Here is a 16,660-nt window from a genome sequence, read left to right on the forward strand (position 1 = left end):
TAAGTTGCAATTGAACTCAAATGTATTATATTTGTGAATATGATATGGTTATAAATAATCGACAAAGCAATGTTGGCCAACTGATCAATGGCTATGAAATGCTAGAATTTGCCACGGCTGCTTGAAATCACTATTTGGAAATGTGGTGCTGCGGTTGTTCAACCGCTGCATATTTCTATCGCTGCATATTTCTACATATGCCCTGATTGAGTTCTCTGTGAACCATGAAATACCAAAGAGAAACTGTGCATCCTTAGCTGTAGACAAAACCCAACTAGACCATACAAGGTGAGTAATAGCATATGGAGTACCCTAGCAAATGTTTGTCTAAATCTTATGGATCATAAACTTTCTTTTCTAATTTCCTGTCCCTGAAGGTGAAGTGGAAGACATTCCTTACACTTCCAAATCAACCAATGAAGCCAAAGACACAGCAGCCGCCCACAGACACCCATTTACGTAATATTCACATAATGTCAAGTGTTTCCAGAGCGTAACATATGTGTTTCTGATCTAGAAAGCTCTTTGAAGATCTCCACATCCGAGTAAGAAGAAATCAGTAGGACATGACACGGGTGTATAAATCTAGTTCATGAACAGGTTCATACTGTTCTACCAGTTGGTGTGATGGCTACAGTTTTTTCCGATTGCTTAGACACAAAAATGTCAAATAACACACAGTTAGTGAAACCTGACACTCGAGGAGCAAAACAGCAGCCCAGATCTGCACAACTATAAGCCCATTCTCAGCCTCACACTATTTGCAAAATACTACACACAGTGTTTTTCAAATCACTAAACCAAATCACTTTTCTACATTAGACACAGAAATATAAGATTATGTCACTAACAGTAATTGCCTTTTCAAGACACTGCCTTGTAAAATGCCACACGTGAACGAATGGATCAAACACGGGCGTCAGGTGTACAAGCACTTAAGTGCATAATTGTAAACATACCAATCAGGTGTAAGCCCCATACTGTATTACGTAAGTATAGCATTCTAAACTATGGCCCTTGCCCCAGAGTAATCATTGCACTATAGTAACTTGTGTTACCATTGATATTCTTTGGCAAATTCTTTTTTTCTCATCTGGAAAACCCTTTGAAACCATGTAAGAATATTTACCAACATAAGTCTTCATTATTACAGTTTTTTTCAAATGCTTATCCTCTTTCTTTCAAAACTTAACACACAAATCCAACAATTGCACACACAAAATGCAAAATGCCTCACTTCTCTTGCAAAATGAAGCACTGAATTCAAAATATCACAAACACGTCTCAAAAGCAAACTTTTGTCTCATGTTGCAAACACTTTTACCATTATATTACATTTTTGGGTATATCATATACACACAGTTATTCAAAACCTAAAGCTCTTCTTTCATGAGCTCCTATGTCAATTTTTGTACAAGATTGAAAGTACAGTTTTTTCCAATTGCTTAAGCATAATTTTGAAAACAGGGCTCACGTTGTCAAAACACAACACAATTCAGACAACTAGACACGCAAGTAGCTGAACACCTCAAATCTTTTGCAAAATGAAACACTTCATTCAAAACTATACAATCATGTATAAAAAACGATTTCCGTCACCGTATGCCACACACATGGTTCATAAAATTGGATTCTGTTTGAACCAGTTACACACTGCTGTGCAAAATTTCAAACACTTTTACACTAACTATTCTTTTCTAATTAGATATTGTTACAGTAGAGTACGAAAAAGTACATGAATATGTTGACCAAACACAACACACAAGACCAGTATTGCACACTAATGAAAATATTTATGGTATTTCTCCACATTGTATGCATGTCTACGTACACTAAAGGTTGCATTTTGTACAGAAAATAAGAACATATTTCAAATTGAATACTGTAAACACAGCAAATAAATTTGTGGAGACAAAAGAAAGCATACAGCAAATGAAAAACAGAAAAAAAGAATTCCTAAGCATCATCTCTTTGCCTAGCTGGATCGGGCCAGAGCACTTCGTCCACATCGCAGGCTACGTTCTCTCTCGCCAGACAGCGAGGGAAGAATCTTCTTGAATGGCGAATCCATCCTTGCACAGACCCTGCATCAATTTGGTTGCACGCCTCCTCCATGGCTTGAATGAGGGGTATCCTGACATAGGGCTGGAGACCGTAAACCTTTCACCGCCATGCAGAGAAAAACTCCTCAATGGGGTTAAGGAAGGGAGAGTATGGTGGAAGGTACTGAACTGAAAATGATGGGTGCTGTTGAAACCAGTTTTGGACCAGAGCATATCGGTGAAAAGATACATTGTCCCAGATGACAACGTATCTCATCTGATCTGCCTCTAGCTGGTCTTCTGGTGTGACAATGTCATGTAGTTGGTCTAAAAATGTGAGGATGTGGTTTGTGTTGTATGGACCTAACTTGGCATGGCGGTGGAGGACCCCATTCTGCGTGATTGCGGCACACATTGTGATGTTACCACCACGTTGGGCCGGAACATGCAGAAAAGCTCTGTGGCCGATGATGTTTCGCCCTCTTCTTCTAACCTTTGTCAGGTTAAACCCAGCCTCGTCTATGAATATGAATTCATGCCGGATTGCATCAGCCTCCATTTGCAAAACAGAACATAGCACATTGTAGTTTACAGTAGGCCTACTGTAATACGTATAGGCCTTTTGATGTATACATGTACATGTAGGTTTTGTGTGAAGTGCCTTTGCACTTTTCATATACAGTCAATACTGTAGTAGTTTGTTTGAACAAAAAAGCATCTCTAACTACTGTGTCCACATTGAACACACCCGGTGAAAAACCCACACTTACCTCAACATATTCATGACGCAGGGTTTTCACTCTCTCCGAATTTCTTACAAATGGCACTTTGTACAATTGTTTCATCTGAACATTATGTTTTTTAAGGATTCGTCCCAGTGTTGATATGGAGACCTGATTGACATTACTGAAAAGGGCTTGTTTCAAGGGCTTATTGCATTATTGGCTAAAACCATGTTTATTATAGCTGTCTCTTGTTCGTCTGAGAATATTTGGCCCCTTCCTCCATGATGTTGTCGGACCTCAGTCCTATGTTGAACAATAAAAATGTTACTAAATGTCACAGGCCAGACTTCTAGACATTGTTTCAATCATGGACTTCAGTGAATGGGTACAAAAAAATACTGATGTAGTGCATATAGGCTGCATTTTACTGTACTATAGACAGTAGAGAAAAGTAGTTCTCACCTGTGCTCTTGGCGAAATGTCCGTATTACTGATGCAACAGTATATCGGCTGAGGTTGGGCTGAACTCTCTGTCCAGCCTCTCTCAATGTTGCCCCATGGTTCACAACATGGTCAACCAATGTTGCTTGAATTTCATTGGATACATTTGGCCCTCTTCCTTCACGGCCTCCAGGTCTATCTCTCCTCCTCCCTACCTCTCTTCCTCCACGGCCTCCAGGTCTACCTCTCCCCCTCCCTACCTCTCTTCCTCCACGGCCTCCAGGTCTACCTCTCCCCCTCCCTACCTCTCTTCCTCCACGGCCTCCAGGTCTACCTCTCCTCCTCCCTACCTCTCTTCCTCCACGGCCTCCAGGTCTACCTCTCCTCCTCCCTACCTCTCTTCCTCCACGGGCTCCCACTCTCCCTCTTCCTGCAACATTACCTTCCATTTTTGATGAGGACAAGTACACTGATCTGTTGCCTGTATGTTTACAATTAAGCACCTAGGTGCTTGCACACCTGAAGCCAGAGTTTGATCAATGTGTTCACATGTGTGGCATTTTTCAAGGCAGTGTCTAAAAAAGGCAATTAAGTGACATAATCTAAAATTTCTGTGTCTAATGTAGAAAAGTGTGTTTAGTGATTTGCAAAACACTGTGTGTAGTATTTTGCAAATAGTGTGAGGCTGAGAATGTGCTTATAGTTGTGCAGGTCTGGGCTGCTGTTTTGCTCCTTGAGTGTCAGGTTTCACTAACTGTGTGTTATTTGACATTTTTGTGTCTAAGCAATCGGAAAAAACTGTTACTAATGGCAGAGATGCTGAAAAATTGGGAAACACGAAAACAAGATTGAAACCAAACTAGTTTTTTTACTGTAAGCATTTGTGGTTGTGAATACAGTATTACACATTACAAAAGAAAGAGTGTAGTAGGACAGAAACCAAACCTAATTTTGCAAAAGGTGATTACGGAATGGTGTGTGTGTGTGCCATGAACTGTAGCATACAGTACTATTTTCGACAATATTGTCAGAATGTCTTCTTACAGTCACTGTACTGTTGCACAGTATGATACAGTAATCAATCAAACTGTGACCAATCATGCAGTGCACTGCAGTCAATGGATGCATGGGTGATAAAATATATGTTTGTGTATAGTATACAGTGTGTTGTGCTGAAACAGCTGTTATGTGTACATTAGAACATGTGTACATTACAGTAGATTGTTTCATACCTGTTATCATTTTACAAAGGTTCAAATTATACCCACCACTGTAAATCGACTCAAATTAGGCTATTTATAGGCCTATTCTAAAGCCATGATTGGTTGGTATTGAGTAAAGCAATGAGTGTTTGCACATGTGAGGAGTTAGTATAAGGCACTGATGAATTAGTGGGGCATTTTGATTGTGTTTGAAATAGGTAATCAAGATGCTTCCTGTTTGAATTTTGTGTGTTACATGGAGAATTGTGCGTTGTGTTTTGCAAAAAGTGTTTTCTGAAATTGAAAACTGAGTCAAAGGCCCAAAATTTACGTATGGTTTTGCAGATTTGAGGTGTGGTTCTGGTTTTTGAGTGTCAAGTTTCAGAAATTGTGTGAAAAGTAAGGAATTTGTGTGTAAGCATTTGAAAAAAACTGTAATAAACATTTGTTCAGAAGTGTGGACACATCAGTGTTTATGTGCTCACATGAGACATAAGGGCGGTGTGTGGGTGTGTGTATGGGGGTGTGTATTGGTGTGTGTGTATTGGTGTGTGTTTACTGGTGTGGGTGTGTGTGCTGCTGTGGGTGTGTGTACTGGTGTGGGTGTGTGTGCTGGTGTGTGTACTACAGGTGTGGGTGTGTGTACTGGTGTGGGTATGTGTGTGCTGGTGTGTGTGTGTGTGTACTGGTGTGGGTGTGTTGAAGACATCCACCACCATTGCTAAATAGAAGCAGCCAGTCTTTCTCCTCCCAGTGGGAACCACTTATGAGCTTCCTCCACATACACACACACTCACTTTCCCTTATGTCTGCACTCAATCACAGCACCACATACAAATGTTTTCACACCAGAACCGTGACAAAATATGTTCTTGACATTCTCTGAGCTTTCCTTAGGTTGAGGTATTTTTGTGTGACGTAATACCGTGACGGTTTACAATGTGTAAAACTAATGACATCTTCGAAGAAGTTTTACACAGGAAACAACCCACAATGTTGATGTGTGTAGTTAAATTAGGAGGTAATCCCAGTATTAACCTCGAGACTTCTTAAGGACCAAAAATGACCTGCCACTGTGTATGGTACAGCAGAGACAACCTCCTAAATAATCTTTGGAAAGATTTGGGAGTAGGGCTGACTTCAGGAGTTGTAAACTTCAGGAGGCAAGGCTTTTCTTTCTGTCCTAGAGCGCCCTCTGCTTCCGAGACAATCAAAAGGACGAAGAGACACAAGCTGCAACACTCTAAAATAACAGGTCATATTATTTTATGGAACCTTACACCCACATGCATTCAATTGAGAAGCACAAGCTTCAGCAAGCTTAAAACAAGATACGGCTTCTCTGGAGATATCTTTTCAAAATTTCTTAGGAGTTGTTTTTCAGTTGTGAAGAGGCAGTTTATTCAAGCCACCCAAGTGGTCCTTGTACGTGCTGTCTGCTACTCAACAGAAGAGGTCGCAAGCAGCCAACCTTATGCTGTCGGGCAGATGCACGCTACTTTGCCACTTCGCTTTCTGTTGAACTCTGCTGAATCAGAAGCAACTTTATGATTGACAGTTGGCAAAGACAGAGGGGTAGTGTGGACAATACTGGATGTGTATTCCTACTGTGTATTCCTACTCTGGAAGAACAACATGATCTAAAAAAAAACCTAATGAAACAATATTTCGGTACAGAAATAAGACGATGTTAAATCAAAACAAAATGTGCAGCTCCTTAACTTTCCTTGGTAAATTATTGAATCAATTATTGTTCTACAGCTTAAGCAGGTAAAAAACAACAAACCATAGTCCACTTTGAATAGCGTTACTTTATGGTAAATGATCAATTACGACTACGGTAAATGTAGTCCTAGAGTAAGAGAAACATCAAATATCGCTTCATATTGCAAAAACTAACACCCCCACCACCCACCAGCCTTGTTCCACAGCCTGTAAACAAATATAATACACACACACACACTGAATTTTACTTGTCTATTCCCATAGCCTTTGGGATGTAAACTTAGCTCTACATTAACTCTACTCCCAAGACAACCCAGCAGCTTTTGGGGGAGTTTTTACCTTAAAAGGAAATCTGTTCCTCTCTCTCCCTCTTCCTCTCCCTCCCTTTCCCTTTCCCTCTCCCTCTTTGTCTCTCTCTCCCTGTCTCACTTTCATTTATGCCTCTCTCTCTGTCTTCCCTCCCAATTTTTCTCTGACTCTCTTTCTGTCTTTCCCTTCCTCCCTCCTGGGAGCATCAACCCCAAGTGTGTACAATGTGAACTCTAAGACTTTAGTCTCTCAGTAAAATCCTTACCCAAAACCATAGGTATTGACTCACTCTATGCAGTAGCAAGTTTGCTTGGACCACTTCGCAAGACATTTTGTGGTAATACAGTATCTGTAGTAAATCCTTTCTGCAGGTTCATCTGTAGTGTTTGGCAACAGCTACAAAAATTATGCAAGTAGTAATAAACGGCATGTCTTGAGAATCTGAGTGAGCCAGAGTTGTACACTAAATGAATTAAAAAGCTGTTTACTACGCTGTAAACATAAAGGCTGTTTCCTGTCATTTCAGGTCACTTGTTTTCAAATAAGGGCCTTCGTAAGGAAGTAACCTTTGGAAAGAAGAATGGAGCATTTATTGGTCGGTTTATATATACTACAAAGACAATTACACAATTACCCACCTTAAGAATGCCAGCCAGGCATGCTCACAGCTCTGAATATGTTTTTACCAGGACACATACCGGCTAAAGGCCATCCTTTCAGGATATCGAAATTTGAAGCAAACTTGGCTGTATTCATATTTTATTTGAATACAAAATGTATATATTTACATAGTTTCAGTGAGCTAGTAATTGCACACAAAATTGAATACTGAACTTCAAAGCATGAGCTGACCATAAGTCTGGAGGGTTGATGAACAGAGGCTGCAAGGTGAGACATTTCTCACTCTTACAGGGCTTATGGGAAAACACTGCTCGCACTATCATGGGAAGGGATTTACCTCAAATCTGCGTCGGCTTTGTACCTTGACTTTCCTCAGCAGTGACCTCCATTTAGAAAAGGTTAAACACAACTGGTGACCTGTGTGTACCACTAGTTACAGCAGAGATTGACAGGGGAACAGCCTGTGCTTAAGAAAGGTTAAAAAATTCACCTTGAGCGAACAATTAGTGATAACTTGAGACATTCTAATGCCGCACAAACGTACGGCTGGTTATCTTTTAACTGAGCATCAAATTCTTTCAAGTTTATCCCTTTGGGTGTTAGTTGATATTATCGCTGGAAGAATCATAGCTTGATTTTGAGCAGACTTTATTTTTAGTCAGAGCAGCTGTTGTGTGTGTGTGAGCTGTTAGTGCAGACAAACTGGCCCTGGGGCCAGTTTACAGTGATGTCAGGGTATGCATCCACAGTATCTCCTCACTGTCGTATTACCTCATAGTTTCTATTCATAACTAACAAACCAAGAAAGCAACAACATAGTAACTTTTGCATTATAAACTTGTTTTATTGTGGGGGAAAAGGTTAACCTATACATTCAACAGGTCAGGGTCACATCCTATCACAGTGATAACCATGAAATCCGTGATGATGAATTCACACCTAGTATAACTCTCCTTGGTGAACAGGGTAATATATAAGTACATTCACACTGATGGAGTCTGCAAACAGAAAGCTATTTCCTCAAATTTTCCTTGGCTGGGTCTTTTTCCATACATCTAATTTTCATTCTCTTGTAGAAGGAAAACTATGTCCCCCTCTAACCAACACTGTTATTAACATACGTTTTGAGCATTCCACTGCACAAAGGATAGCTTGGATAAATCAAAAATCCATTCCAATGGGCAAAGCAGGAATGTTTCCTCGATTAACAGCTACTTCATTCTGAACTCCACACGCTTGATGACTTGCTTCTGTGGAGATGTGACTGACTCACTGCCTTATTTTCAAGTCCCTCATGACTAACCACTCATTGCTTTGTGACTACGATCATTCTTTTTCTCTTTTCCATGTCCAGTCTAAAAAGGAAAGAAAGGAGAAGGGGATAGACTTGGCCAGAGTCTCCAAGTACACCAAGCGTCTCCTCTGGGAGCCTTTGGTGGTTTAGATTAAGGGGGAGGAGGGGCACAGTCCTTTCTGGGGCTAGCCAGGTTGGAGGGAGTGCTCGGCGGTGAGGGGAGGAGGGGGTGGGGGTTGATGCTGGGAATGAGCTTACACCGAAGGGACTGGAGCTGGCCTCCAAAAACCTCCCAGCGAAGTTTAAAAACCACTCTGAGTTTACTGCAGGGTTTCATTCGCCCCCTGCCCGGCTCCTGCTCTCAGTCTTGTTCCCTTCCTCTGCTCTCCCTCTTTTCTGAGCTGCTGCTTCACCTGCTCCGGAGAAGCCCCTGTCGGACCCCAGGAGAAGAAACAAGACTCGCTGTACTTCTTGCTTTGAGAGCAGACCATTTACCAACCTTTCTCTTCCGTTTTTTGTAGTCCCTGAAATACCCCCACAGAAACCATGGAGGCCATCAAGAAGAAGATGCAGATGCTGAAGTTGGACAAGGAGAACGCTATCGACAGGGCCGAGCAGGCCGAGTCAGACAAGAAGGCAGCGGAGGACAAGTGTAAGCTGGTGAGTGAAGCTGGTAAAGGCTGGATTGGAAAGATGTCTTTATATACAGATATCTGTATTTATAGAAGTCGAAAGGTTTCTCTATATTAAAGATTTCTATCAAACCTGTATTAAAGAAGTATATATCTACAGATGCAGCAGAGGAAGCTTGTGCCCTTTGATCATATTATCAGAACATGTATTTTGATTGATATTCAAGAACTAGCAAGGGATTGAAAAGTGTGGTATAAAATCATACATGAATGTTACAAACATGTGTGCCAAAATGTAGTTTCAAATGACATACCCACAAATATCTTTAAATCCAGAAAAATAAGGTTAACAAATGTCATTTACCAGGCCCTGACAAGTGTCATTTATACCAGTCGACCATCACAAACAGACAGAGCATCATGTTTGGTGAATGGAGGGTTACAGGGATGGAGGGAACCCCACAGGGAGATACAGAAAGAGAGAAGGCCTGCCTTGGTGTTACCCACAAAGCACCAGGAGGATTAGACCTAGCAATGCTGATGGACCAGGAATAAAAACACAACTATTTCAGCTGCTGCTCTGCAGCCTGCTTTGGTGTAAGTTACAAGACTCTAGGGTCCAGCCCTTCTGACCACCACTTATCTGTCTGCTTATACTTCTGGAACATTCCAAAGCAGAAACACCACCAAACTGCCACCATGCCCATATTTAGTCAACTGCATTCTGACAGGGCTAAAACTTAACGGCTGTGATCTATCATGTCACATTTTAATTATTTAATATATATGTTGATGTCTGTTTATGATGCATCTTATTGGGCAGCAAGGAAGGTCATGTAAACAGACAATTTGATGAATCCAAACTTTTGTTATTACTGGGAGATGACAGCACAATGAAGGCATGAGTGGTATTTCAGAAAGCAAGGGGAGGGGTGAGTGAGGTGTGGACAAGCAGGGATCAACATTAAAGCAACTGGCAGAAATCCTTTCTAAGATAACTAATTCTCCTTGTAAAAAATGACAACACACAAGTAATGGTTGTCACTTGCACCACAGCACCCACACAACACCAACAGCCATTTTGGACATAGTCTGAAGGATTATGTGAACCTATTGTTTTGATGTCACAAATCAAATAGGCCTTTTTCCTCATCATCCCAAAGAAAGTTGTTGGTGGGCACTATAATAAAGAGCACCATTTCCTTTTCGACCATTCATCAATGAACGTTATGAAGATGCCAGGTAGAGTTGAATCAAAGAATCAAAAATGCAAATAAAATCCACGTTTAATTTCAAGCTTTAAATATCTTATTAAAAAGTTCCAAAGTTCATTGGATACCTGGAGGCATCCGAACAAGTTTACTAAGCATTCAGGTGATTTTAAACCCTTTTAACCCTTTTAACCATGGAAAGACTTCGCTCTTCTAAATGTAAACACTTCAAGGAGAGAAAAAGAGCTTTGTTTCTCTCTTGAATCCCTTTCCTGACCCTCTACTTTGGTTTTATGTTCTCCAGCTGGAGGACGAGCTCCTGGGCCTGCAGAAGAAGCTCAAGGGCACAGAGGACGAGCTGGACAAGTATTCGGAGGCTCTGAAGGATGCACAAGAGAAGCTGGAACTGTCTGAAAAGAAGGCAACCGACGTAAGTTAATACATATTAGAGCAGTGGTCTAGTCTAGTATGAAGTACTGGACATAATGTCAATTCACCAAGCCCCGTCCTCCCCCCGCCCATGTATTATTACCAATTTTCTAGTGAGCATGTAAGAAATAGTCATGGGCATACAGCATATAAAATACATTTTCACTTTCAATGTCACTTGTGTACAACATTCAAGACAACATTCCAGACAAATTCCAAGGGGGCGATTGACTGAGATTTGTTCATTTAAATGTCCTTTTCTTTGATGCCCAGAAAATATTGATTAAGTATTGCAACTAACTACAACCAAAACAAACTACCCTGACACTCTTCAGTTTTTCACAGATGGCATTAGCACCGATTATTTGTGATAAGAATTGTGGATGAATTAGAAATAGATCTGAACTGTGATCTTTATAAATAACTAAAAACATTCCCAAATCTTCCATAGACAACAAGTTATGCAATACTACTGTGTATATCAAATCAAATTTATTTGTATAGCCCTTTTTACACGCAAGCATGTCACAGAGGGCTTATATGCATATATTCATCTCTCTATTGACCTTCCAACTATGGAAAAAGCAATACCAGAAACAATACTGTAGAAATAGTATATTCATTAACAGATCTAGTGGATGCAACTGTATACTTTTTAACATGTATGGATTCAGTTGTGTGTACTGAGTGAATCAAGCTTGTACAATGGGATATTTTTCAGTAGAAAGACAAGAGTTGGCTAGGTGTGTGGCAGTCCAGGAATCTCAGGAATCTCAGGAATTTGGCTAAAACAAACAGGGAAACCGCGCACACTCCGGTGTCTAATGAAACCAATGCTCCTGGTGTTTCTGGTGAAAATATCACAGACACTCACACACACAAACCCCTTTGTTCTGTTCTAATTCAGAAAACTTTAAACTGAAGCTATAAAATGACAAAGAAACCAAAAGGCTATGATAGACCATGTCGGCTATGATGGATGATCTTGTTAAACCAGGCCGTGCACTCGGCAAAGATCAAACTCACACAGACTCCCTTTTCTACAAAGACCACAGTAGACATCAAACTCTCCTCAAACTCTCTCTTTCTCTTTGGGTTTTCATAGGACCTGACAGATCTGGGTACAGTGCATGTGTAGAGATAGTTAGAACCGGTTTGGGCTCTGACTGCATTCCCTTGAAACATTCAGCCTGCGTAACTTGAGCTTCGTCTCTGGCTGAGAGTAGATCTAATCACTGATGGACTAGATTCAACCTAAAGCTCCATGATTGAAGGCTTTCCAACTATAGTCAACTCAAAGGGCTGTTAAAGATTGATTTCAGTGTTTATGTTCTGCTGTATCTCCATGTTTAAGCAGACTAAGAAATAGACTGAAAAAATAAAAATAAAAATTTAAAAAACAATCTGTCACTTGATCTCAATTCATTAGGCCCTAATTTATGGATTTCACATCATAGAAATCCTTAGATGTTTGCCTGTATGGATAGATACTGGGATAATTAATTTAATCTCATGACATTTTTGTACAGTGTATTACAGTCATGTGTACCTGCTGATGCCCACAAGGTGACAATAAATAGCATAGTATTCTTTACATGCAATATCCAAGCAACATTACCTGACGTTGGCTTTATTAGGAGGGTGATTTTGTATATTTTCATTCAATTATACATCATCTGTGATTAATTTCATTAGCATGTTTTGATGCTTAAAAAAATGGGTTGTGACAAATCTTCATGATAACACATTCAGACATGAGAGAGGAAATAGGGAGCTCTCAAGGAATGTGGTACAGTCCATTCTCTTCCGGTCATGTCAGCAACTAAATCAATTTACATTCCAGCTGTGTGAGAACCAGGCACTACATGCATCTGGATGATAAAGCAAGTAATAGAAACTGGCCTTTTTTACTGCACGTTCTTAACAAATGTACACTACTTTATGTGCACATATAAATGACTGTATTACACACCCACGGACAAACGTGGGCCATACACCTTTCACATTCCATATATGTCCTGAAGAGAAGAACCAGGAAGGAAATTTCATTCTTGCTGAAAAACCTCCCCCTCTGTAATTGTGATGTCATCTGGGACCGACTTCTTCCCAGGATTGGAGGACCTGCCCATAAATTTCCTGAAAACTCCCAGCCCATTTACTTTGCTAAAGTAATCTACTTCCTTGAAGTCTTCACTTATCTTGTTGGCTACCATTGGAAGTTCTTTCACTTCATAAACTCACTGATTTGTTTGACTGAATTATTTTTCGTTGTAGTCAACTTTTTGTTGCTTAAGTTTTTTTTTATATCAAAGTTGTAGCCTACTTTTTTGGGGGTAGACTTTAAACTTGAATTCAATGGAAGCGATTAAACGGAAAATCCAAGCTCTTCAACAACAAGCAGATGATGCCGAGGACCAAGCATTAATTTTACAGAGAGAGCTGGAAAGAGAGCGAGAACAGCGCGAAAGTGTGAGAAACCCAAAATGCATGCTTTTGTACATGTAAACGTAGACAAGGGACCGAGTAACACTTTTGGACCTTTGACGATAAGTACAGTAGGCCTACGTCGCTAATCATGCATATAAAACGCAAACTCTGCACGTCTGACCGTAGTCCAATGGGTGGGTGCCTCTTGTGGCGCCTAGATATTTTACAATTTTACGTGAAGTCTACGTTGGAAATTAGTGAAAGTAAATCATTTGAAATTCATCTAAAGACCTAAACGTGTGGGGTTTCAATTTTTTGTTGTTTTGTATTGACATTTTACATTCTTTGACAGTTGTGGTGCTTTGCTGCCAAAGCACGATAAAAAAATGTGGTCTAATAACCTACACAAGGTCGAGAAGTCTGTAACATAGTGTTTCTTTTGCACCGGAAAAGGGAGCAGACATACACTATCTACAAATTTAGCAGATGACAAGGCTCACAGGAAGTCTGATAAGTTGCCCTATGATAACCTAAATTCAGGCTTTGTTCAAAATCTCCTTGGGGTATACTATTCACTTATGAAATGTTTCCAAAGTTCCCAGGCCACCCGTATTCTACTAAATCGACACCAACAGTACCTTTTGATTGATTGAATACAAATTATTCAATTACTTATTTCATACTATACTTTTCACAAAAAGTGTACTATGAAAACATGACATTAGCTGTGGATGTGCATCCCTGACATTCACTAACATCAGCCCTTGAATCCCCAACCTCTCTCCAACCCCACAGGCTGAAGGGGATGTGGCCGCTCTGAACCGTAGGATCCAGCTGGTGGAGGAGGAGTTGGACCGGGCCCAGGAGAGACTGGCCACAGCGCTGCAGAAACTAGAGGAGGCAGAGAAAGCAGCGGACGAAAGCGAGAGGTCAGAAAGGGCCAAGGAGTCCAACTGGGCTCAGTGTGCTGGTTTGCTCAAAATCAAAAAGATGCTCCCTAAAAAGACTTAGTGATTTGTGGTCATCATTTCCTAGTTCCATAGATTATCGTGCTTCTTGTTGACCCTGTGTGATTGTATTTTTCATCAGAGGCATGAAGGTTATTGAGAACAGAGCAACGAAGGACGAGGAGAAAATGGAGATCCAGGAGATGCAACTGAAGGAAGCCAAGCACATCGCAGAGGAGGCGGACCGCAAATACGAAGAGGTAGAGCACACCAAAAATGCACAGTACTCATGCGCAGAGAGAAACCACTCAACAGATCAATGAGTAAACAATACAACCATGATTGTTTTATAATGATGTTGTTGTCAAAGAGATCCCATTTCAATGATGGGGCGCTTCCTCATAGGTTGCCCGCAAGCTGGTCATCCTGGAGGGGGAGCTAGAGAGGGCGGAGGAAAGGGCTGAAATTTCGGAACTGTAAGTGAAGTGTCAATAATCATGACACTTTGTATCTGTCATTACCGTCCATGTTCACCCGACCAGGAGATAATCTGTCAGAAGTATCACAAGCATTTATCTGGTTCTGCTCGCTTGTTCCACAGGAAATGCGGCGATATGGAAGAGGAACTGAAGAATGTTACCAACAACCTGAAGTCTCTGGAGGCTCAGTCTGACAAGGTCAGTATTAAATTGCACTAACATTTACTGTTTAGTATATTTACAATGGTAAACAATGTTATGCAGTACTTAACAGTACTAGAATGTACTGTTTTTCATTGTTATATCTTCAGAAAGATGTGTCTAAATGGCATTGGTCCATCTATAGTTCTGCATTTAACCACCCTTTAAATAAGCTATTACTTTGTCTCTGCAGTACTCTGAAAAAGAAGACAAATATGAAGAGGAGATCAAGGTGCTCGGTGATAAACTGAAAGAAGTAAGGACAAATATATCTGTAATATATATCACACACGCACACACACACAGTAGGCCATGCAAGACTATATAGTACAATATACAACACTTCATTAGCTCCATGCTCTTCCTGTAGGCGGAGACCCGTGCAGAGTTTGCAGAAAGGACTGTGGCAAAACTGGAAAAGACTATAGATGACTTGGAAGGTAAACTTGTCACACCTTCTGACTTTCTCTTAACTTTTTTCACTTCTTGTGTTTCGAAATAGGCAAATAACTATTTTAGTTATCTACCCCATTTATCTTCTCATTGATGATCTCTGATAACGCTATTTTCCCTCTTGTCTTTCGGTTTCTCTCTTCCTATCCCCTGCTGTGGTCTCTGCTGTTTCCTCTGCTTCTGTGGCCCCTCTATCTCCAACCTCTCTGACCTGTTGGCCTCTGACCTCCAGATGAACTGTATGCTCAGAAGCTGAAATACAAGGCTATTAGCGAGGAGCTGGACCATGCCCTCAATGATATGAATACCTTGTAGATGACCTTTCAACCTTCATCTGTCACGTTACTCTTTTCCTCTCCCAGCATTTTTCATTTCTTTTTTCTGTGAAAACAAAAGCTTCAATAAATGTCTTCCTGCTCTATTTGGTTCTACTCTTCTGACCTTTTTAGTCCTACTCATCTTGCATCTTTAATTGAGAAAATCTATCTAAAAGCAATTCATGTTTTGAACACACACTGTTGCAATGACAAACACTACAGATTCTAACAGTAAATAGCAGTCATATTGTTTGAGTCAATATCTGTCAACACAAAACCTTGAAAATGTGTTTAGTTACCAACTAACAAAACTGTGTTATTACATATATGTTGGATGCTACTGTGCTGTATTTTTACAGACCTCTACATATTGGGTAGACCTGGCATGATATGCTTGTCACTTTTGTGCAACATGCTGACAAGCGTATTGTGCCACGTCCACCTAGGCCAATGAGGTCTGTAAATATTTGGTTTAGTGAGATAGTGGCGTTATACTGCAACTCGGATCCATGTCATGTGAAATCTGTATTCAACTTACATTACAGAAAATCTATCCAGCGCAAAAGAAGAAAATTTGGGGATGCAACAAGTCCTGGACCAAACTCTACAAGAGCTAAATAGTTTGTAACAAAGAAGAATAAAAGGAAATTGTGTCTCAAGACCAAAGAAGAATCAACATTCTATGAAGAAAACATTCCATGAAAAGTTTTTTCAACCACTAGTTGCAATGGATTCCTCACTACCCTGATTAATATCTTGATTCTAATATTCACACCATATTTTTGTTATTTATGTTTTTGATATACTTTTCCCATTGCATGAGAAGGCCCAAGCAGAAGTATAATGTCATACCAATAGTTTAAAACAATACAGGATGCAGCATTTCAAAATTGTGTAGGAAATTATGTATAAATTAAACAGCTGAGAGTCTTATTTGTATATATGGTGTGGAAGTATTTGAACATGTGTTTGACTTTACATTTTATAGGCCTTTTTTATTATACCTTCATTACACTCGGTTTCTAAATATAACAATTATACTGTTCAGTTGGCTGACAGAAAATATAAGAAGGATAGAGTGTAACCGTCTTGAACAGTGTTAACTGTATTTACTGCAATACAATGAAGACATTTCTTTAGATTACGAACCGATATCGAAGGTATGACATCCCACTGTTTGCTGCCGAGGCCATGACCTCAGGGTG

At 40.3% G+C, this 16,660-nt stretch overlaps 1 protein-coding gene across 4 annotated transcripts; it reads left to right on the forward strand.

Annotated features, from left to right (window-relative positions):
- The first annotated feature begins 8,698 nt into the window (after positions 1-8,698).
- On the forward strand, positions 8,699-16,388 carry LOC134036906 (tropomyosin alpha-1 chain-like). Of its 4 annotated transcripts, none has more exons than XM_062482073.1 (9): positions 8,699-9,019; positions 10,507-10,632; positions 13,854-13,987; positions 14,148-14,265; positions 14,411-14,481; positions 14,607-14,682; positions 14,879-14,941; positions 15,056-15,125; positions 16,001-16,388. In XM_062482073.1, the coding sequence occupies exons 1-9, from the start codon at positions 8,906-8,908 to the stop codon at positions 16,081-16,083; spliced, it is 855 nt and encodes a 284-aa protein (XP_062338057.1). In that variant the 5' UTR covers positions 8,699-8,905; the 3' UTR covers positions 16,084-16,388. The 4 variants fall into 4 exon arrangements, with proteins under 4 accessions (XP_062338057.1, XP_062338058.1, XP_062338059.1 ...); XM_062482074.1 differs by lacking the exon at positions 16,001-16,388 and adding an exon at positions 15,371-15,559; XM_062482075.1 differs by lacking the exons at positions 8,699-9,019; positions 10,507-10,632 and adding an exon at positions 12,809-13,100.
- Positions 16,389-16,660: the final 272 nt, after the last annotated feature.

This window comes from Osmerus eperlanus, chromosome 16, assembly GCF_963692335.1.
Source record: "Osmerus eperlanus chromosome 16, fOsmEpe2.1, whole genome shotgun sequence".
NCBI classification, from domain to species: Eukaryota; Metazoa; Chordata; class Actinopteri; order Osmeriformes; family Osmeridae; genus Osmerus; species Osmerus eperlanus.

Coding starts and splice junctions, on each gene's coding strand:
- LOC134036906 (XM_062482073.1), top strand. CDS start 8,906: ATGGAGGCCATCAAGAAGAAGATGCAGATGCTGAAGTTGGACAAGGAG. Junction 14,683..14,878: donor TGGAGGCTCAGTCTGACAAG/GTCAGTATTAAA, acceptor TTGTCTCTGCAG/TACTCTGAAAAAGAAGACAA. Junction 14,942..15,055: donor TCGGTGATAAACTGAAAGAA/GTAAGGACAAAT, acceptor CTCTTCCTGTAG/GCGGAGACCCGTGCAGAGTT.